The sequence below is a fragment of the Diabrotica virgifera genome, chromosome 5, assembly GCF_917563875.1.
Source record: "Diabrotica virgifera virgifera chromosome 5, PGI_DIABVI_V3a".
Classification (NCBI taxonomy): Eukaryota; Metazoa; Arthropoda; class Insecta; order Coleoptera; family Chrysomelidae; genus Diabrotica; species Diabrotica virgifera.
Window position 1 is genome coordinate 89,340,290 of NC_065447.1, and position 24,452 is coordinate 89,364,741.

The 24,452-nt window shown below is 31.9% G+C and overlaps 1 protein-coding gene and 1 long non-coding RNA gene across 3 annotated transcripts in view; one reads left to right on the plus strand and one right to left on the minus strand.

The window, feature by feature from the left end:
- LOC126884280 (zinc finger protein 112-like) overlaps positions 1-20,689 on the minus strand; it is a 35,937-nt gene extending 15,248 nt beyond the window's left edge. Inside the window, exon 1 of one of the 2 annotated variants that reach the window (XM_050650211.1) lies at positions 20,103-20,689. In XM_050650211.1, coding sequence (XP_050506168.1) covers positions 20,103-20,463 — 361 coding nt within the window. In that variant the 5' untranslated portion in view covers positions 20,464-20,689. The remainder of the gene's footprint in view (positions 1-20,102) is intronic. The other variant, XM_050650212.1, reaches the window with a different exon arrangement.
- Positions 20,690-20,930: 241 nt separating this feature from the next.
- Positions 20,931-21,830, plus strand: LOC126884285 (uncharacterized). The gene is made up of 2 exons (XR_007697939.1): positions 20,931-21,330; positions 21,387-21,830. It is a non-coding gene; the product is annotated as an uncharacterized LOC126884285 (long non-coding RNA).
- The last annotated feature ends 2,622 nt before the right edge of the window (positions 21,831-24,452 follow it).

Below are 24,452 nucleotides of genomic sequence, written 5' to 3' on the forward strand. Positions count from 1 at the left end.
AGATTATTATTTTTCTCAAAATGCACAAGATTGCTATACTTTTGATTTCTGAAAGTCACAGCACTGACGGAACTGTAGTTAAAATACCCAATTATGTGACATATTATGCCAATCATCCCGATGGTGGAGCTCATGCAGGATCTGCTGTAATTATTAAAAACTCTATTAAACATTATGAACTGCAGCCATATATTACAAACAAAATACAAAGTGCAAGAGTAAAGATACAAAGCACAACATTGCATATTACCATATCTTCACTATTCAGTCCCCCTCGACATATTTTCTCAACTGAAGAATATAATGAACTTTTTGATTATCTAGGCTCTCGTTACATAATTGCTGGAGATTGGAATGCAAAACACACTACCTGGGGTTCAAGACTTATTACAACTAAAGGAAAACATCTTCTGGAAACAGTTCAACAAAAAAATCTCAACTATTTGTCAACTGGCGAGCCAACTTATTGGCCCACTGATAGAAATAAAATTCCAGACCTATTAGATTTTGCTATAATCAAAAGTATATCAATCCATCAATATGATATTAAATCACACTTTGACCTTAGCTCCGATCATAGTCCCATCATCATCAATGTGAGTAGTGAAATTCTGCAAAAAGTTTCCCCTCCTAGACTATGTTCTAAACGAACTGACTGGCTAGAATTTCAAGAAATCGTAAACACCAACCTAAATCTCAACGTAAGGCTAAAAACAGAAGAAGAAATTGAGACAGCAGTACACGATTTTACAAATCTGATGCAAAACGCGGCCTGGAAAGCAACACCTGTACATCATAACAGAAAGACGGAGATGACGTTCCCAGATATATTAAGGAGCTGGTACCCGAGAAGCGTAGGGCACGCAGAATCTGGCAGCACACAAGAAACCCAGCGGACAAAACCAATATCAATAGATTGACTCACAGACAACATTCAGCACTTCAAGAATCCAGAAATACATCTTTTGAATATTTCATCAAAAACCTGACTCCCAGTGATCACTCATTGTGGAGAGCGACCCAAAAATAAAAAGACCCGTCGTAACAGCTTTTCCATTAATACAGAACGATAATGCATGGGCAAGATCAAATGAGGAAAAAGCAAGAGTTTTTGTGGAACACCTTGACAAAGTGTTTGCACCACTAGATTTATTCGAAGATGAAAAAATAAACAGCCATTTAGATGCTCCCTGTCAACTATCACCACCTGCTAGATCAATTACTCCATCAGAAATTATAGAAGAGATAAAGAAAATCAACTCCCATAAAGCTCCAGGTTATGATCTAATAGTGGGAGAAATTCTCAAACATTTACCAAGAAGAGCTATCGTGTTTCTCACTACTTTGTACAACCGAATTCTTAATCTTTCCTACTATCCAACGCAATGGAAATTTGCTGAAATTATTATGATCGCCAAACCTGGAAAGTCTCCAACAGAAGCTACCTCTTACAGACCTATAAGCCTGCTGCTACTTTCTAAAATATTTGAGCGACTACTGCAAAGTAGAATAAATAGTATAACCTCAATTAATAATTTAATACCAAATCATCAATTTGGCTTTAGGGAAAAACACACCACAACTCAGCAATGCCATAGGATAGTAAATTTAATCAGAGACGGTTTGGAAAACAAGAACATTTGCACTGCAGCATTTCTAGATATTCAGCAAGCCTTTGATAAGGTTTGGCACCAAGGGCTGTTATACAAACTAAAAACAAACATGCCGAGTCAGATTTACTTACTTCTAACTTTCCAACAGATATTTCGATGTCAAAATGGAAAAAGATAACAGAAGCTACCTGATCATAAAGGCAGGAGTACCCCAAGGCAGTGTTTTTGGGACCATTTTTGTACTTATTATACACTGCTGATATACCAACTACTAACAAAACAACTATCGCCAGGTTTGCCGATGATACAGCAATAATTGCGCTTGACCATGATCCAGTAGTGGCCTCTAACAAGCTACAAACATTTAGATCGATTACAAAACTGGCTCCAAAAATGTAAAATCAAAGTAAACCACGAAAAGTTGGCTCACATAACATTTACAAATTGTCTACATGTTACAATAAACCACCAAGTTATCCCAATGAAGACAGAAGTCAAAGATTTAGGTATTCATCTTGATCAGAAACTAACATGGAAAGCGCATATTAAAACTAAAAAACAACTCCAATTAAAAACCAGACAAATGCAGGGCAGCTTTATCCATTAGGCAATATAGGCAGTTGCCTAGGGCGGCACATTATGAGAGTGCGGCAAGAATACTGTACAAGAAATATTTGTATATAAAAATTATAGGTCTGGATCCCGCGTATGAAAAAAAAAGTTGATTAATAGCAAACTGAAAATTTGTTAATAGCTTAAGGGTGTCTAGTCGGACAAACTTTGATATATGGGAACACTGTAACAGGGAAAGTTTTAATTGTGGAACAGTTTAAAAATTTGGAACGGTCAGACCCCGAAAACGTCACATGTATTTTGTCCGACAGAACTTCCAATTGATTTGTTACCCTTTCATTAAACTCTCATGCAAAAATCAGGCTACTATTCATCACCAAATGGGCATGATAATGAGAGGAACACGTAGAACATGTCAAATGCCAGGAATTATGACAGGTGATAAATAGCAGTCTGATTTTTGCATGAGAGTTTAATGAAAGGGTAACAAATCAATTGGAAGTTCTGTCGGACAAAATACACGTGACGTTTTCGTGGTCTGACCGTTCCAAATTTTTAACCTGTTTCACAATTAAAACTTCCCCTGTTCCAGTGTTCCCTTATATCAAAGTTTGTCAGACTAGACACCCTTAAGCTATTAACAAATTTTCAGCTTGCTATTAATCAACTTTTTTTTCATACGCGGGATCCAGATCTATTATGGATCTGGGTTCTGTCATTAAAGAGTATGAAGCTCTTTGAAATTACTTTACCGCAAGGAAGCCAAAAAATTGTGCCCTAACAAAACATAAAGAAATAAGAAAGAGAAAAAGAAAAATTCAATTTCACGAGGAGGCCGATGGTGAACTAAACATTTCAGCTAGTTATGAGATGAAAATCCACATATTCTATATTATAATCGATACTCTGATAAGACACCTGAATAGACGTCTGGAATCTTATCGACTTATCAACGTTTTCGTGTTATTAACAGATTTGCAAAAATTAAGCAATGAAGAAATTATTAAAGAACCTGAAAATCTGATACAAAATAAAGACGACCAAGATACAGCATTCATACATGAATGCATTCACTTAAGACTTAAAGGGTCATTTGCATATTACAATAAAATCACCAATTGACATAAGAAAAGTTAGTGCAGTCACTGAATGTGGATATGAGCTATTACCTCCGATTTCGTTGAACCTCCATCGATTTGCATGAAAATTGGTGAGTAGTTAGAGGATATCTCAAGGAACAAAGGTGATATGGTTCCAACTTGCGCTTTTACCCTGGGAGTGGATGCCACCCCTTCTCGGGGGTGAAAATTATTTTATTAAAAATATCCCCAAAGTTAGATAGAGGGACAAATTCTAAGCAAAATTTATTACATAAAGTTATTAAAATAAATCAAAACTTTTTGAGTTATTAAAGATCAAAGATTTTAATTTTTCGTGAGAAAAATGCATGTTTTTAACCGATTTTTCATAAATAACTCATAAACTATAAGATTTTACCAAAAAATTATTATTACCAAAATTGAAGCTAATAAAAAATTAAATAAACTCTTTACTGGAAAAACCTTTGAATGTTAACTAAATAATAGGTAATTGAATGTACATTTTTTTTCGGCGAGTACCCAAATCTAAGTACCTAAATAACGGGAAAATGATGCATTTTATAACATAACCTTATTAAACATTTGTCAAAGTACTTAGAAATATCTATACAATTAGCCCCCGAACAAGTTGACAGCATTAAAATTTATGGTCAAAGTCTATCTTTTAAAAAAATTTCCAAAAAAGTTATTGTTTTTTTTTTTAAATACCTCCGTTAATTTTTACGATATCAGGTTTGCCTGAAAACCATTTGAAAGTTAATTTTAATGGCTACTAAACCACTTTGAATTTAATCTTTTAAACCCCTTAATTTTTTTAAAATAAAAGGCTGAATCGCCCCCGTTACATGGTTCTCGCAGCAAAATTTAAGCTTTAAACGTTTCTATCTCGGTTATTTTTTACCCTACAGAAATAGTAAAAAGGTAAAATATTTGATACAGAAAAAACTAAAATTTGGTTATACATATATCACTTTTTACGTATATTGAGTATTTTTGGAGTTATTACTCGTATCAAAAGAAAATGAAAATTACGATAATTTTAAAAATTCTGATTTTTTTTAAATTAAATCTTTTTTTCAAAAATATGAATTCTAAATCGGTGAAAATTGTTGAAATCAATATATTTTACAGGTATATTTTATAAAATGCATCGTTTTCCCGTTATTTAAACTTGAATACTTAGATTTGCGCACTCGTCGAAAAAATATACATTCAATTACCCATAACTCACTTTGAATTAACATTAGTTTAGTTCTTTAAGTGAGGAGTGTATTTAGATTTTTATTATCTTTAATTCTGGTAATAATAACTTTTTTGTAAAAGCTTATAGTTTTTGAGTTATACGTGAAAAACAGCTTTAATACATGCATTTTTGTACGAAAATATAAAATCATTGATCTTTAATAACTCAAAAAGTATTGATTTATATTAATAACTTTATAACAAATTTGGCTTAGAATCTGTCTCTCTATTGATTTATGGTATTATTTAAAAAATAATAATTTTCAGCCCTGAGACGGGGTGGCATCCACCACCACGGCCACGGTAAAAGCGCAAGTTGGCATCATGTCGCCTTTGTTCCTTGAGCTATCCTCTAACTACTCACCAATTTTAATGAAAATCGACGGAGTTTCAACGAAATCGGAGGTGAAAACCTTCATTTATTGTGCATCCCAGTTGCCAACGTGTCCGCTGAAAGGTCATTTTCGAAAATGTCAAGAATTAAAAATAATTTCCCATCAAGTATGATGCAAGAACGTGTTAACAATTTGTCGATTTTGTTAAGAAAAAAATTTTTTTTTGAAAAGTCTTTTTTTGAAAAGAATTTTCTGATGTGATCGAACTGGAGTGACGATTTTTTCTGTTATAGGTATATAAACATCGTAGTTTAAATCTATTTTTAGTGTATTCTTATTTAAATAAAAATTTCTGCAATTTTTTTTTCGCAAAAATGGTAGGTAGGTACATGTTTGAAAGGCGGCTACTACAGAATTCCTAGGGCGTCAATTGACCTAAACGCGGCCCTGGACAAATGAATTGGTTTCTTGGTAGAAGATCACAATTATCCACAGAAAACAAACTGGTAATATACAAAATAATAGTAAAACCTATATGGACCTACGGGATTGAACTATGGGGATGTACGAAACCATCAAACACCAAAATTCTGCAGACATACCAATAAAAAACTTTAAGAATCATTGCAAATGCACCCTGGTATACAGGGTGAGTTATGAGGAACTGTACATACTCGTACCTCTTATAGAGGCCCCTGTGGGAATAACAAATGCCCATTAAAAAGTGTCTGCTCCCATTGTTTAATAATATACAGGGCGAGTTTCGCATTTTGACAGAAATTTGTATTCGTCATAATTTTTTAACGGTCAGATCGATGTGTCTCTTATTTTGGTCAATCGTTACACTATTACCACCTAATCAACTGATTTATTCAAACTAGAAAAAAATCAGGTCCGCCTTTAAAAAATTATTTCGTTTGGGTCTTAGAAAAAATTTCACCCTGTATACGCTTTTTGAAAACTCTAATGAATTTTACAAATTAGACAACTAGGCAATTAAAATGGCATATTTATTTTTTTCCGCACACGATTACTTAATTTTTTATAAAAAAAAATAAAATTTGACTATGAATTAAAAGTTGGGTAAGTGAACCATAGATTTAAAAAAATTAACTTTTATTACAAAAATTATTTTTTTTTTGAACAAATATTTAATTTGTTACCACCCAATCGACTGATTTATTCAAACTAGAAAAAAATCAGGCCCGGATTTAAAAAATTAGTTCGTTTTGGTCTCAGAAAAATTTCACCCTGTATACGCTTTTTGAAAACTCTAGTATGAATTTTACAAATTAGACAAATAGGCAATTAAAATGGCATATTTATTTTTTTCCCACAGGATTACTTAATTTTTTATAAAAAAAAATCAAATTTGACTATGAATAATTAAAAGTTTGGTCAAGTGATTTAAAAAAATTAACACATTTTATTACAAAAATTAATTTTTTTTAACAAATATTTAATTTATGTTACCACCCAATCAACTGATTTATTCAAACTAAAAAAAATCAGGCCCGGATTTAAAAAATTAGTTCGTTTGGGTCTTAGAAAAAATTTCACCCTGTATACGCTTTTTGAAAACTCTAATATGAATTTTACAAATTAGACAAATTATAGGCAATTAAAATGGCATTTATTTTTTTCCCACATGATTACTTAATTTTTTATTAAAAAATCAAATTTGACTATGTATAAAAAGTTTGGCAAAGTTTTTGCATAGATTTAAAAAAATTAACTTTTTTTACAAAAATTAACTTTTTTTACAAAAATTAATTTACAAAAACAACGTTTTTCTTAAAATTAAAAGTTTCACCATTTATTTTTTTCTATAACACGTCTAGATCTAAAACTCCCCATAACACTTCTCTTTGGATTCTATAGTTTAACATAGACGTAATCAAATAGATAAATTTTAATTTTTTTCACTTAATTTTTGCGATTTAACTTTGAAATTCACGAATCTGCACCTTTTATTTTTAAAAATTCATAACTTTTACGAGAAGAAGACTGAAAGTCTACAACAATTTTCATAGTCTTCACAATGGTAAAAAATATGTACTGTAAAAATTTCAGAAAAAAAATATTAAAATGGAACAGAGTTGTAGGTCCGGCCGTCCGGCTTTAAAAAATTATTTCGTTTGGGTCTTAAAAAATTTCACCCTGTATACGCATTTTGAAAACTCTAATATGAATTTTTCAAATTAGACAAATAGGCAATTAAAATGGCATATTTATTTTTTTCCGCACACGATTACTTAATTTTTTATAAAAAAAAAATCAAATTTGACTATGAATTAAAAGTTTAGTAAAGTGAACCATAGATTTAAAAAAATTAACACATTTTATCACAAAAATTAATTGTTTTTAACAAATATTTAATTTATGTTACCACTCAATCAACTGATTTATTCAAACTAAAAAAAAATCAGGCCCGGATTTAAAAAATTAGTTCGTTTGGGTCTTAGAACAAATTTCACCCTGTATACGCTTTTTGAAAACTATAATATGAATTTTATAAATTAGATTCATTATAGGCAATTAAAATGACATATTTATTTTTTTCCCACACGATTACTTAATTTTTTATTAAATCAAATTTGACTATGCATAAAAAGTTTGGCAAAGTATTTGCATACATTTAAAAAAAATTAACTTTTTTACAAAAATTAATTTACAAAAAGAACGTTTTTCTTAAAATTATATGTTTCACCATTTATTTTTTTCTATAACACGTCTAGATCTAAAACTCCCCATAACACTTCTCTTTGGATTCTATAGTTTAACATAGACGTAATCAAATTGATAAATTTTAAATTTATTCACTTAATTTTTGCGATTTAACTTTGCAATTCACGAATCTGCACCTTTTATTTTTAAAAATTCGTAACTTTTACGAGAAGAAGACTGAAAGTCTACAACAATTTTCATAGTCTTCACAATGGTAAGAATAATGTGATGTAAAAATTTCAGAAAAAAAATTTTAATGGAACAGAGTTGTAGTGAGTTAAACCGTGATTTAATTTTTTTTATTTTTAGGTTAAAATTCCGATTTTGACAAATTTGATTTTTTAATAAAAAATTAAGTATGTAATCGTGTGGAGAAAAAAATAAATTTGCCATTTTAATTGCCTATTTGTCTAATTTGTAAAATTCATATTAGAATTTTCAAAAAGCGTATACAGGGTGAAATTTTAGCTAGACCAAAACGAACTAATTTTTTAAATCCGGGCCTGATTTTTCTAGTTCGAATAAATCAGTTGATTGGGTGGTAACATAAATTAAATATTTGTTAAAAAAAATTAATTTTTGTAATAAAAGTTAATTTTTTTAAATCTATGGTTCACTTTACCAAACTTTTAATTCATAGTCAAATTTGATTTTTTTTATAAAAAATTAAGTAATCGTGTGCGGAAAAAAATAAATATGCCATTTTAATTGCCTATTTGCCTAGTTTGTAAAATTCATATTAGAGTTTTCAAAAAGCGTATACAGGGTGAAATTTTTTCTAAGACCCAAACGAACTAATTTTTTAAAGCTGCACCTGATTTTTTTCTAAAACTTTAAAAAGGGGGTAAACTCTGTAGTTGGCTGTATACCTTCAATATAACAACGAGGAATGAAGTAAACACTTCTGTTGTATGTAGGATGTAGGCATATATGAATTTATTAAAAAATCCTTAAAATTTATCCACGAAGGAGTGGAAGTTCAAAACATTTTCGGTCAGACTGACCATCATCATGTAAACCTGGAAATAAGTAAACCACTAAGATTAAAAAGCAAAAGGGTGAAATTTTGACAGTTGAAAAATTTTTAAGAAAATGTGGTTACTTACGTCCAGTGTACAAGTAATTGTAAATAGCCACTTCAATAGGTATAAAAACCTCTAAAATACATTATTGTTACATTCTATATTAAAAAGTGGTCGACATTAAGTCGATGTCTTAAGATTTAAAGATCATATGTGAATGTATTTCATCCTTGCTCGAAATACATTCACATGTGATCTTTAAATCTTAAGACATCGACTTAATGTCGACCACTTTTTAATATAGAATGTAACAATAATGTATTTTAGAGGTTTTTATACCTATTGAAGTGGCTAGTTACAATTACTTGTACACTGGACATAAGTAACCACATTTTCTTAAAAAATTTTCAACTGTCAAAATTTCACCCTTTTGCTTTTTAATCTTAGTGGTTTACTTATTTCCAGGTTTACAGTGATGATGGTCAGTCTGACCGAAAACGTTTTGTACTTCCACTCATTCGTGGATAAATTTTAAGGATTTTTTAATAAATTCATATATGCCTACATACAACAGAAGTGTTTACTTCATTCCTAGTTGATTTTTTTCTAGTTTGAATAAATCAGTTGATTAGGTGGTAATAGTGTAACGATTGACCAAAACAAGAGACATATCGATCTGACAGTTCAAAAATTATGACGAATACAAATTTCTGTCAAAATGCGAAACTCTCCCTGTATATTAAAAAACAATTGGAGCAGACACTTTTTAATGGTCATGTGTTATTCCCCATAGGAGCCTCTATACAAGGTAGGAGTATGTACAGTTTCTCATGACTCACCCTGTATTTCAAACCAAACATTACATGAGGACTTAAAAATACCATTCATAAAGATCATAATAGGACTGCATGCGACCAAGCATAGAAAAAGAAGTATCAATCACAACAACGACCTGATTTCCACGCTTACCAATCATCCATTACCAGTTCGGAGACTCAAGAGACAGTGGCCAGAAGACTTGTGTGAGTAACACTCGTGTTAGTGAATACAGTGGTGAATAAGGTGAACCGGCACTGGCCGGCAACACCTATAAAACATTACATAATTTATCAGTTTTACTCAATACTCCTTTGTATAGAGTAGATTGTAAATTTGCAAGTTTCAAATAAAAAAAAAATTTCCTTTGCAGAAGATAGAAATATATTTTATTTTATTTATTTTGAACTGTAGATAAGTATCTGAAATATATTTACTTTCTTTTTAACCTATGTTTTACTGAGTGTGTCGTCCTGAAAGAGCTACCCGTTACAAAATGGCGCCCGAGCAAAATCAAATCTACCAATTTGTAACTACCTGTTACAAATTGGCACCCGAGCAAAAATAAGTCATCATACAAGTAAACGTCACACATTGACAACAGGCAAAGACACAGACTTGTAACAGGTCCACGTCGTGGATATAATATAAAACCCGTTCAAAGATGATTGGGTTTCTTTGTTTTTAGATTCTTAATGAACCGAATATGAACCAAACCGAAAGTAAACGAGCAGAAAGGACGCGACCATCTGCTGTAGAAAAGCCTTTTCACACTGTCCCAATCGAATTGAGGGGATCACGCCCAAGATCTACAGAAGGAAGCACCTTCTAGCCAGTCATCCGAGACCAATTCTCGATTCACCGAAAAATACGACACTGTTGATGGGACCACGACGTAAAAGAAAATACCTTTAACCGTCAAAGATGGAGCTAGCAAGAAGAATGTTACCATCTGCTGTAGAAAAGCCTTGGCACACTGTCCCAATAGATTTGAGGGGACAACGCCCAAGATCTACCGAGGGAAGCATCTTCTTAACAATCATCCCAGACCAATTTGCGAAGAGAAAACCGACAAAAAGAATATGCCTTAAGAGTAAACCGTCGCAGATGCAGCCAGCAGGAAGAATGTGACCATTTGCTGTAGAAAAGCCTTAGCACACTGTCCCAATGGATTTGAGGGGGCCACGCCCAAGATCTACAGAGGGAAGCATTTTCTTGACAGCCATCCAGGACCAGTTTACTAAGTAACGAAGAACCGACGAAGACCACACCGTTGATGAGTCCAAGCCGTGTAGTATACACGGCACAATAAAATGTATGCTACATTTTTTTTTTCCAAAGATAAGTGGGTGTAATGATATGAAGCCCACAGCTGGCTATCGGCCGGTAGACCATAGATCAGGGGGTCACCAATTGGCGGACCGCGGTCCGCTTCCGGACCGTAAGCTAGTTTTGTGCGGACCGCGATTAAATTCAAAATATAGTTTTTTGCATTTTTGAAAATGTTTGGCCATGAAATTGTGTGCCATGTTTGGCTCAACTTATGTGTGCGAAGCAGCTTTTTCAATAATGAACTTTGTTAAAAATCTGTACACATCTCAGCTAACAGATGAATATCTCAACTCCCTATTGAGAATCAGTTGCACTAAATTCATTCCAAACTTCAGACAGGTTGTACATTTTTTTACACAGGAAACAATTTTTTTAAACAAATTCAAAATTACCTTTTTGTTCCAAAAAATGTATTTTTAGTTTTTTTGGGTAATTGTAAACTAAAAAGGTCTCTTGTTATTTTTCTCAAATGCTGATAGTTTTCAAGTTATAAGCGATTTAAAATCTGAAAAATGCGAAAATATGCTAATGCAATGTGCTAATTAAATACGACAATCATATAGTGCGACGCGCGTCTTAAGGGTTGAGTGGAGGCGCATAATTAACAATTAAAAGCAACAGTCTAAATTGAAATAAGCCCCGATTACTCATCAGAATCTTGAAATTGAATGTTTAAACTTTAATTCAGGTACTTGAAGACCTTAAAAATAATAATTTACACGTGAGTTTTCAAGCTTCGAAAATTTTCGCATTTTTCAGATTTTAAATCGCTTAAAACTCGAAGTTCATCAACTTTTTTGACAGAAGATCTTTTTTTTAAGATGACCAAAAAACTGCTAAAAACATATTTTCGGGGAGAAAAAGGTGATGTTCTGAATTTGTTAAAAAAAATTGTTCAACAATTTCTGTTTATTTTTAACAAGAATCCGCAAATAAACCGAATCAGCACAACCAGACACAGGTAGCATTAAATCCGGACCCCGCAAGTGTCATAGGTTTGCGAAATGGACCAACAGGGACAATAATTGGTGACCCCTGCCGTAGATGACCGAAGGAGTATCCATGTTGGCGCATCCCCTCTACATACGAGGAGGAGAATGGTAAAATCAGTTATTCCTGACGTGTTGAATTAGGAATAGCTCAATGGCAGAGATGCGGTGGGTTGAGCCGGTACTTTGCCTAGGTAGGCACCTCAGTATTGACGTGGCGTTCCATCGGAATCGTTACCGCAGTAGCAGTAGTGACGATGGACAGGTGACTGTGTGTCGCTGTTTAATGTTATCGCATTGGGTTGAAATGCGATGGCTCCGAGTCTGAATGTGTAGATAGGTTGATTCCGAGTAGCGAGATTGCTATTGTATATATTGTGTTTTGCATTGTATCGTTTTAATATTACTATTACACTGTTATTATATTACACTGTATTATACTGTATTAAACTGTTTTGATGACAGTAATAAGTATGTTATTTTTCCTTATTATTACACATATATGTTATATTATACATGGACCATAGACATACAGTAGGAAAAATGAAAGAATACCCATGAACAAACATATAAAACATGCTGTATTTTCCTGTCACCGTGTCACACAATGATATCGTTAATTGCTTCTTATATAGTAAATGTTTAATTTTGGCTGATGATGTAAAATTTTGGCGAGTTGTGAATGATATTGAGGATCAGAAACTTTTACAGGCTGATATGGATCGCTTCTTTGATTGGTGCATTTGCTATAATCTTCAGTTATGTGTTGAGAAGTGTTGTTATATTAGTTTTTCCCATAAGTTTTTGATACTGCTTATCACATAGACAGTAAACCTCTTAGATATGTCTCGTCTATTAGAGATCTAGGTGTTATCATGGATGAAAAGCTCTCATTTGTCGAGCATATCAATTCATTATCCGTAAAAGCTTCTAAATTACTTGGATTTGTTAAAAGAAACTCTAAATACTTCTCTATTGATGCTGTTAGGTTAATCTATTGTTGTCTAGTCAGATCTATATTAGAATATTGTTCGGTAGTTTGGTCTCCGAACCTCAAATTCATATTGACACTATTGAAAAAGTCGAAAAAAAAGTTGAAAACATAAGTTCCTAAAATACTGTGCTTATAAAACTCAGACTTATATTGAGAACCATGATTACACTGGGATTGAGCAACATTTCTCATTAGCTCCCCTTAGTGTTGGGCATGATATTTCGGGACATGTCTTTGTTTTCAAAATCATTAATAGACTTATTGATTGTCCCAGTTTGTTGGATAGTATAAGATTTAATGTTCCATATCTAGGTTTACGCTACAATGTTACCTTTAACACGGCCTTTCACAGAACATCCTACGGTAGTAACATGCCTTTAGATAGATATATCGATGGCTTAGTGTGAAAGCCTCGTATCTCATTTTTTTTCGAAAATGACATTTTGGTGGTTTTAGTTTGAAAACCTTGTATCTCACAATTTACAACTGTTAGAAAAATTCCAAATACACTAGACTATTTTCTATAGCCGAAAAAAGAAACCACGTATACCACAGTTAACAAAAACGTTATACCAGTTTAGATACACAGTAAATGTGCTCTTAGAATTTATCAATTTTTAAGTGGTTTTAAATTAGAAAAAATATCGAAGTTTTGCATCAAAATAATCCTTAAGGATTTATCTAATTGAAAATTATAAAGTTACAATAATAAAGTTAATGGTTTAGTTGTAAAATTGCATTTAACACCAAAATGTAATTAGTTGTTGATAAAAAGAGACTTTTTCCACTTAAAAAGTTAATGTGTTTTGGTGACCAGTGGTGGAGTGTTCTTTGAATTCAACAAAGGATCTAATTGTTAAAACTTAAAAATGGCTGGAATATGTTATAAGTGTCAGACTTCATGTAATTATAAAGAAGTCAAAAATGAGATGTTTGGATGCCCATGTGATTTATGCAAAAGAGTAATTTGTAAATCTTGCTCTGGCTTATCAGCTTCTGAAGTAAGAGTTGTAGTTATGTCTAATAGAATAATGCCTTTCTTTTGCCCTTCATGTAGGGATGCTTTAAACATACCTGCCCTTATAAAAAAAGTTAATGATCTGGAATTAGAACTCCAAAATTTCTCATCAAGCCTTAATTGCAAAATCACAACTTTAGAGCAAAGGATACTAAGAATGGAGATTTACGAAGCTGATAAAGTAACTCAAAGTTCCAAATTAACTGTTTCAAATTCTGATCATGTGAAATCAACTGACACTGGTAATCATTATGAATCGTTTATAAGTGAATATAGTGAACGTCGTAAACGTGAAAATAACCTTATGTTGTTCAATGTTCACGAATCTGCCGAAGATTTAAAAACAGTTGAAGAATTACTTTCAGGTTTTACTGAAGTATCCATAAAAAAGTTGTTTCGTGTTGGAAAGCAAGGAAATAGGCCTCGACCAATTAAAGCAATTCTGGACAGTTCTGCTAGTGTTATTCGTGTACTAAAAAACCGAAGTCAATTACCTTCAAATATTAGAGTTAGCTCCGATCTTACTATCAGTCAGCGAAATTATTTAAATGAACTTAGGAAGGAACTGGAAATAAAAAAAAGTGCTGGTGAAACAAATCTGACTATCAAGTATGTACATGGAATTCCTAAAATTTTACCTATTAAGGAAAAAAACTAATCTGTAGGGATTATTCTAATTTAAATCATTCAAAGCTATCTGTTTATTTTCATAATGTGGGAGGCATGCGTACGAAGTTGATAGATTTTAGTCTAAGTGTATTATGTTCGAGTTATGATGTTATTATACTTGTTGAAACATGGTTGACAAATAGCTATTCTGATTCAGAATTGGGCTTGGATTCTGATTATAATATCTTTCGAGCAGATCGTGATAATTTTGATCATTTTAAAGATAAGGGAAGAGGTGGCGGTGTCCTTATAGCCGTTAAGAAAAAGTTTAACAGTTTTGCTCTATCTATACCTCATACTAAAGTTGAACAAATTTTTGTACTAGTTAATATTGGAACAGAGAAAGTTATTTTTGGCTCTGTGTACATACTGCCACGGTCTGATCATGAAATATACGAAGATCATTGTAATGTCCTTGATTTTATATTAATGAACAATAACTACTCTAAGGTCTTTATTTCTGGTGACTTTAATCTTCCGAATGTTACGTGGACAAACGATAATTTAGGAGTTAGTTTATTGAACTATCCACCAAATTCACCAGCTTTACATATGGTCAATTGCTATAGTTTTTACAACCTTTTTCAAAATAATTTTGTGTCCAATAGTAGAAATGTAATTTTAGACTTAATCTTTTCTAATTGTAACGAGTTGAGTGTTGTAAATGCTGCTGATTTAATTTTTCCTAACTCCCTTAACCACAATGGTGTAACATTTGATGTTAATATAATAAATAACAGTGATCCTTTAAAGTACGCAGAGTCATATTATGATTTTAAAAACGGTGATTATATTGGTATGAACTTTTTCTTGTCGGAAATAGATTGGGATTCACTAAAGACTTTGAATATTGAAGACGCTGTGTCTAAATTTTACGATATTGTCAATCATGCAATAAATTCTTATGTTCCTAAAAAAGTATGTAAGACAAGTACATTTCCAATTTGGTTTAGCCCGGAGTTAAAACGACTAATAATAGAAAAGAAAAAATATCATAAAAAGTATAAGATGTTCAACAATTATGATGATTTTATTATTTTTCATAACTTACGATCTGAATGTAGTACACTGAGTAAAGATTGTTATAATTTATATGTTAGAGATTCTGAATTTAGAATTAATAATGACCCAGGCACTTTTTGGAAATATATAAACAGTCGCAAAAAAAATTATGATGTACCTTGCCATTTATATTTAGGAGATGATCAAAGTAGTTCTGGGGAGGAAGCTGTGAATTTATTTGCCAAATTTTTTTCTACAGTGTTCACTGACCATAATACTGCCCCCCCCCCCCCACAATATCAATTTGAAAATGCTGGTAACATGAGTTCATGCTCTTTTAACATAAATACTATTTTTGAGAGTATTCACAATTTGGCTCCTAAACTAAATTTTGGCCCTGATGGCATTCCTAACTATCTATTAAAACAATGTGTTTGTACTATATCTAAGCCATTGTGTATACTCTTTAACAAATCTTTGCAAGAAGGGGTTTTCCCTGATTGCTGGAAACGAAGTTACGTAAAACCTATATTTAAATCTGGTTCAAAGTCAAATGTGGAAAACTACAGAGCAGTTTGTACTATATCAGCAATTCCAAAATTATTAGATTATTTAGTTACTAAGCAGCTTACTTGTGAATTCGGCAGTATTCTGGTGAATGAACAACACGGTTTTGTACAGGGTAAATCTACAGTAACTAATTTACTTCTTTATCAGAATGACATTGTTATTGCTTTGGAGAACAAATTACAAGTAGATTCCATCTATACTGATTTTTCTAAAGCATTCGATAAGGTCAATCATAATATCTTACTTGCAAAACTTACAGCATACGGTGTTTCTGGAAGTCTCTTTGATTGGATGCAAAGTTACCTGACTAATCGAAGTTTAAGTGTAAAAATAGGATGTTTTCTTTCTAATGCTTTTACAGCTACATCTGGAGTACCGCAAGGTTCCCACTGTGGCCCCCTTCTATTTAATCTGTTCTTGAATGATGTTCACTATATTTTTAAGGAAGTTAACTTTTTAATGTTTGCTGATGATGTTAAAATATATAAGACTGTCAATAATGAGGATAACATTTTTCAGCTTCAGTCACAAGTAAATGATTTTTATGAGTGGTGTGGTAGAAATGATATGGAACTTAATATTAATAAATGCTTTTTAATAACTTTTGCTAGATCCCATTCGCCTATTCACCATCAATATTTTATTAATAATACTCCTGTCACACGTGTGAACGAAATTCGGGATTTGGGTATAATATTTGATTGTAAATTAACATTTTACTCTCACATTGACCATACTGTTTCGAAAGCATTTAAGATGTTGGGTTTTGTATTGCGTTCATCAAAAGATTTGTCAATTCACACAATAAAAATCTTATATTGCAGTATCGTGAGATCAATTATTGAATATGGTTCTATTATCTGGTCACCTAGTTATGCATATCAAATCCTAAATATTGAAAAGGTTCAAAACAAATTTTTACGTTTCGCAGCTTTTAAGATGGGTTTAACAGTTAGAAATTATACTTATGATAATATATTAAAGAGATTAAATTTACAAACTCTTGAACGCAGAAGAGTCATGTTGGATATTTGTTGTCTTCGCAAAATTATCTCTGGTGTTATTAACTCCGAAGAATTGATAAGTCTTGTATACTTTAATATACCTGCTAGATTGACACGAAATCCACAAATATTCAGGGAACAACGACATGCTACAAATTATGGTCAATATGCACCGATTAGTAGATTGGCCCTGTATGGAAACAAGTTTAGTCATGTAATAGATCTGTTTGGTTCTTCAGTTTCCTCTATTAAACAAGAACTCGGGCGTCTTGAATTTTGAATTTAAAAAATTAAATAGATTTAACTGTTATAGTTAATTCAGTTGTTTTCATCATTTACAAATAATTTATATTCTTTTTTATTTTTTATGTTTGTGTTTTATAGTTGTAGTTTTACATGTATCTAAATTTTATATTTTCATTATTATGACAAAAGCTCTGCTTTATTGTATTTTGTATGTATTGGGTTTATCCCGTTAATAAATAAATAAATAAATATATCAATTGCTCTCTTGATTTAGTGTGAATACCACCTATATTTTTATAACCAAGAATTTGGTACTTAATTTGGAGTGTTTGTTTGAGAGATTCGACTTGCAGAAATGTTTTTTGTGAACAACCAAAGGTAGTCCGGCATATAGGAACATTTTATGAACCTTAAATCAAAAGATTTGTATTGTATCGACCTAGTATTTGGAGGTGTGCAACAAGCTATGACAAATGAAAACCTCGTAAATAATAATAAACACAACCTCATTTGAGATGAAAAACACGAGGTTAAACACAGAAGGAAAAACACAAGATATACGAGGTTATCATAGTTATTTGGCCAAAGGCTCTATATACTGCAAGGATATTTACGTGTTTTTCATAGTTAATATTTCTATTTCCAATTTAATAGCAGCATATTTAACACTTTTACCTCTGTGCCAATATCAGATATTTGTCTCAATGTGCTCCAATTAAAAATACGTAACATAATTTTTGTTTTTAGGTTATATTATGCAGAAAATCAGTTTTTTGCCTCTCCTGTAAAATTGTAATTTAATGAGATACGAGGTTTTCACACTAAGCCATCGATATGTGCTTCCTTAACGGTTTTGATATGAATCTGTTTAATATAAGCCTGGGCCAACTGAGGAGATCTCTTGCCATGTGATAATTAGGTTTCATCTTGCAATGTTGTTGTATTTTATTATTGTATTTGTGTTTTGTATAATTTTATTAATTTGTTTCAGTTACATGTGTACATTTTATATTTTATTTTTCTAACTGTTATGTTTTGAATATCTTGCCTGGTGATTTTTCAAGCCTTTGCTTTTCTTATTTTTACTTTTTATATTTTAATGAATGGTTGTATCTCATTTTTTTATTGTATTTATTGTATTTTTACTGTTAATGGGGTTTTCCTGTGGGTAAATAAAATAAATAAAATAAAAACACAAAAAATTGACCAGCGCAAGTACATGTAATAATTATTGTTACATGTACTTGCACTGGACAATTTTCTTTGTGACACGGTGACAGGAAAATACAGCATATTTTATATGTTCGTTCATGGGTATTCTTTCATTTTTCCGACTGTATATATTATTATCATAGACAGAGTGTCATGTTGAGCAAAGTGACTACATCATGTTTTTTTGTGGCTCAGTGCTATTTCACTCTTAGGCATAGTAAAGCTGCAACAGTAGTTCTCCCTCTCCGTGCTTATACCCCCACTCAGTTTCATGTAAGTTTCTCGATACAATGTGCTAGAAAGGGATACTGAAACCTGTTCAAAAGATCTTGTAGTCAGGAAGTGCGGAGGGTAGGCTCAGTCTATGATAATTTGAATGTATATGGAGCGAATTGAGTTTATCATTGTTGTATATTAATATTATACACGGATTATACAACATATGACAGGAGCAGTGGTGGTTCGTGATTTTTACAATAGGGGAGGCTATACCTAACTGTAAAATATCTAGACAAATTTGCACTAGCAAAAAAATGCGCCAAAAAATGTAATTTAAGGCCCCATTTTTTGACCATTTTTTATTTACATTTCATAATATCATCCTAATTCATAATTTCATATCATATCATTTTAAAAATAGTTAGTCTAATTGTAAAAGTTTAATACCAAAGTTTGTGTCGTTTATTTGTTAACAATTCAATCTATTTGTAAATAGATACCTCGCATATCAAAATTAATACAGATTTGAAGTTTTGCAGTCCATACATAATGAAGCTTCAAATTTTTTAAGATACTCAACTGAATTTTTTAATTCTAAACGCGGCCTACTGCGAATTCAAAAACACCATAAATTACCGATATTTTGCTTTGAGTTAGAGATATATCGGAAAAAGTTATTTGAGCAAGTTGTTCCAAATATTAATTATAACCCCACATACCAAATTTCATAACAAAATTCGCAATTTTAGATTTTTCATTATTTTTAGTCAGGACCCTAAAATTCGTTGTCCTGAGACGCACGCAACGGAGCTGAGAAGCTATTTTGCCTCCCATGGTATATCTCCAGGCAGCGTGTGATGGCACCGTAGATGCCACTGTTAGGAGACCAGGTCTCCTTAAAGGCCTGCTGCGCTGCACGGAGCATTAGCAACGGAGACTGCTGGGCTTCTCGGCTCCGTGCTCCATTCATGCATCTCGGGATAACCCAGGGTCCTGCCTACAATAATATGTAATAAAACTGAGACGCGATCATGCATTCTAATGCTAATGCTCCGTACGTATGGATAATTAGTGATAATATGGAATTTACACGTTGTATAATAGTGAGAGTGCTTGTTATTTTCGCGATTCATGATAAACAAAACAGTGTAGAGTGTGTAAAAAATTTATGGGGAGGCTGAGCCTCCCTCCCTTGCCTCCTCTGACGAGCCGCCACTGGACAGGAGCTCGAAATAAATGAGATACATAATGTATGTATGTAATGTACATACAATGTATGTCTCAATTAATGTTTTGATTTAACTTGTTTGAAAATGATTCGTGACCCGTGGGAAAAGATAAAATGGAACAACTATAGAAACACTTAAGAACTATACTATAGAAACACTTTAAGGCCTAACCTTAAATATTGTTACAAACCTTTTTCAGTTTTTGGGTTTTCTTCAAATGAGTGAAGTGTGTCCCCAAGTTGTTCAATTTTAGTATTTATGGGATGTTCCTTTAAGTCTAAAGAATCATATGTGCCATGTGTACTTTGCCTATCAGATTCTTCCTTAATTTCATATTTAAAGCCATCTAGAAGAGCACCATCCAGGTCATTATATTCTATTTCTTTACATGTTTCCTCTTCTTCGCCTATTTCTTGTTTTACTTTGCTATTAGATTCCCCCTTAATTTCACATTTAAAGCCATCTAGAAGAGCATCATCCAGGCCATTATTGCCATTATATTCTATTTCTACTTTACATGGTTCCTCATTTATTTCTTTTTTTACTTCCATATTTCAATTTTACACCCAAAAATTGAAATCACTACACTAATAGACGCTTGAGTATTAATTAATTTCGTTGGCTTAACGCAAAATCGTATAATTCTCAAAAGATTAATAGTAAAAATCAAAAATAGTCTCGAGTCTCGAGCATAGAGAAATAACAAGGAGAGTGCTTGGTGTTGGTTGCATTTTGATTGTCACACGTCACACCACACACACTAGACGCATAGAGAAGGAGTCCTCTAAAAACAAAACCTAAAAAGTCAATGTCAAAAATGTAAATTTTTTTCACGGTACAATCAAAATACTTTATTGTACCATGATAAATTTTAGTTTCAGAAACAGCAGCGCCCCTATGTGCTACTTACCTGCGCAGAAAGATTGTTCCAGTTATTGCCTATCTTTGAATCTCTCTCTTGTTGTTATTTCTCTATGGTCTCGAGCAATGACCATATCCAATTTTCCAATTCCATAATCAATGGTCGCGTTCACCAGAATAATCCGAGTGCAATCCGATTAATTTGCGCTGAAACGCTGACAGTTTTTTTACTAGTGAACGACTGACGTTTGACATTCGATTGAGAGTGTTCTGTGTTCCATTTGTTTATGTTTTTATTCTTTGTTTATATAATTTATAACCTAAACCTAGACAGTTTTGTTTTTATTTTAAATAAAACTGAAACTGTCTAAACTAAAATGGATAATATTCTTGAAGAACTTTTGTTTGGGGACGAAATTAGCAAATGCCGTTATACATTTAGCAGATGTACCTACCTCAAATTATTCCAGAAGGATGAGATGAAATTAAATATATATAAACCATAATTCAATATCCAATTTAGAGAACATTTTCGTATGTCCAGAACTACTTTCCAGGTAAAATTGTATAACAAATTAATAACATCATGTATATTATATTGTTATATTTCCAGGAACTATTTAATTGTATTGGTCATATCCACCAATTTGAAAACAGAATAATTCTATTGGAAAAAATTAATGTTTATGATGTGGATGCTAAGTAAACCAGATAATTTGTTGCTGGGGATACGTTTGGTTTGCCAAAGAGCTCTGGACATAAGATTTTCACCCAAATAATATAGAATTACAAAAAATTGGAAATAACTAATCTTGAATATCAATGTGTATATTGAGTTTAATTTTATTGTAAATATTCTATAATATAATTTTATTGTAAATATTGTATTAACACATTTGTGGACACATTTTCATATGCAGACAGTAATTTCCCTTTGTAAGTACATGCATATATAGTCGTATCTGCGAATGGGTTAATTGTAAATCGTAATCAATAAAAAATTTTTGTGAATCAATAAAAAACTGGTTTGTTTGAAAATAAATGTAGTACAAATGTGGTTATAATATTTATTTTCATGCTTAGATAAAAACTAAATGTATTGTAACACAACCTTTCATATATCTTCCTCCTCCATTGTTAAGCAGAATTTGTTAACAAGAATTGTCCCTCCATTCTTTTTTTAATAACAGGAATTTCTTCCTTAGCGTTCCTAGTATTTGGTTGTGGCTCTAAAATTGCATTTGTTTCACTGAAAGCATCTAAAAGGTCTCTCAATCCTTATTTCGTTTGACATAGCCATACTCGTAGAAATAATTCTATCTGTATTGATGGTATTATCAGAGAACAACGAACACATGGTGGTCTTCAGAGTGCTCCCAACTAACAGTACCTTATGCTGCTGCGTTTTCTTTTACTGTTTTAACCCTTATCCGGGCAAGTGGGGCTCAATAGGCCCGAAACGCCATGTCTTTTATATGGAAGTAAAATGTCTTGCCCAGATAAGTATTAAAGTGAGCTTTCTCGTTTCAGAATTTTTTATCGAATACAGCTTCAAGATAACGTAACCATGCAAAATAATTATTTTTTCCCTTTATAGGATGCCAGCAACAACTTTGTAATGTAAGATTACTTGGAAATGTGCTTCTGTATGAGCATCATAAAGGGATGTCTACTGCATTCCCAGTTTATCTCAAGAGTTAGTTGGTTGTGATCAAAGAATCTTATTAAAAAATAGATTATATCTCCCTCTAGTTCTTTTTTCATAGTACTTATATTAAATTTGGAGTATGCCTAATTCCATGAAATGACAACAAATAATATGATTGTAAATAGTTTTGAAAAAGCTGTTTAAACTGTATAATTAAATTTTTTTTAAAATGTCTACTTTTAAAAATTTCGTACCTAGGCCTGGATCCCGCATACCAAAAAAAAGTTGATTAATAGCAAGCTCAGATTTGTTAATAGCTTAACAGTGTCTAGTTGGACACACTTTGATGTATAGAAACACTGGAACAGGGGAAGCCTTAATTGTGGAACGTGCCATCCTGACAAGTTTATGATTGTGAAAACTAGCAGGTTGTTTTTAAGTTTATTCAATAGCAAACTTTGTATATTATAATATATGAAAAAATTTTTGTCCGAAAAATATGTTGGGCAGTTGGCTGAAAGACTTTGGTCGATGGCCTTTTAGTACATTGTATCAATAAAGTATGTCTCTCTCTCTATGTTGGGCATTTTAATAATTCCGACACGTAGAACATGTCAGAGGATAGGAATTATATTGGTGATAAATAGCAGTCTGATTTTGCATGCTAATGAAAGAGTAGCAAATCAATTGGAAGTTATGTCCGACACAATACATGAGACGTTTTTGTAGTCTGACGTTCGAAACCTGTAACCTGTTCAACAATTAAAACTTCCCGTTCCAGTGTTTGTTTTAAATTAAAACATCAAAGTTTGTCCGACTAGACACCGTTAAGCTAATAATAAATTTTCAGCTTGCTATTAATAAACTTTCTTTTGGTATGCAGGATCCAGGCCTATTAACTATTTAACTCGAGCAGATTCCATTTTACCAGCGAATATATATCTCATTCAAAATTCAGCATATCTAGATACTTAACTTAATGAAATCTTACCAGAATAATAAACGTTTATTACAAGAACAAGAAAATTTTGATAATAAATTAAAGATTCGGTCAGCTGTAGAAAGGTTTGAACTAATAAAATGCAAAATTAGAGGATTAAAATTTGATACAGAAAATATTCGATTAACGAACATTGTGTTTTACACAATTTTATAATATAGAAGGCAATAATGTTCTGGATAAATGCAATATTGAGTAGGTATGCTAAATAAAGAAATTAATAATATAACGGTGGGTGAAGAAGAATAAAAAATTGGAAATATTATTGAAAATAACTAATATGGAGTATTATTGTATAGGTATCTACCTACCTATATTAAATTTAATTTTATTGTAGGTAAATATTAATTACAAATAGTTGGTATGCAATCAATACCAATTTTTATAAGATTTGTGAATCAATCAAAAACTGGATTGTTGGAAAATAAATGAGTTAGGTATCTACTATACACATATTGTGTTAATATTTCTAGTAACTATATAAATAAAAAAACACAAATAGTTCTAACTTAATTTAGATATTAACTATATATAGGATACATATAAATAAGAACTACAAATATTTACAATAAATTACATACAATAATTATTGTATTTATATTCAATTTTAATTAAATTGTCCATTTTACTTTGAACTTAATTTTAAAGTTGGCGGGATTCAGCTATCACAGCACAATAACAAATTTAAGGCTGAATAAAATGGCGAGCGCTTCCAATCCGATTAATTCAGCGCACCGTTCACTAGTAAAAGAGCTTCCAATCCGATTCCAAGCTCTCTGTTCGATGAACGCAACCAATCAGTGTGATCATCAAATGCAAATGATAATGAAGCTTGACAGATGACGTCACACAGTATCACAATCACAGAACGAAATACATAGTTTCCTGTACGAGGTAGAGCTAAAGTTCTTATGGAAATCCAACGTTGCCAGTTGATCTTGAGAAAACTGTCATCTGTCGATCTGTCATTTATGAAAAGTGATTTATTTTTTATTTTTTGATTGGCATTTAAATGCATTAATTTTTTGCGA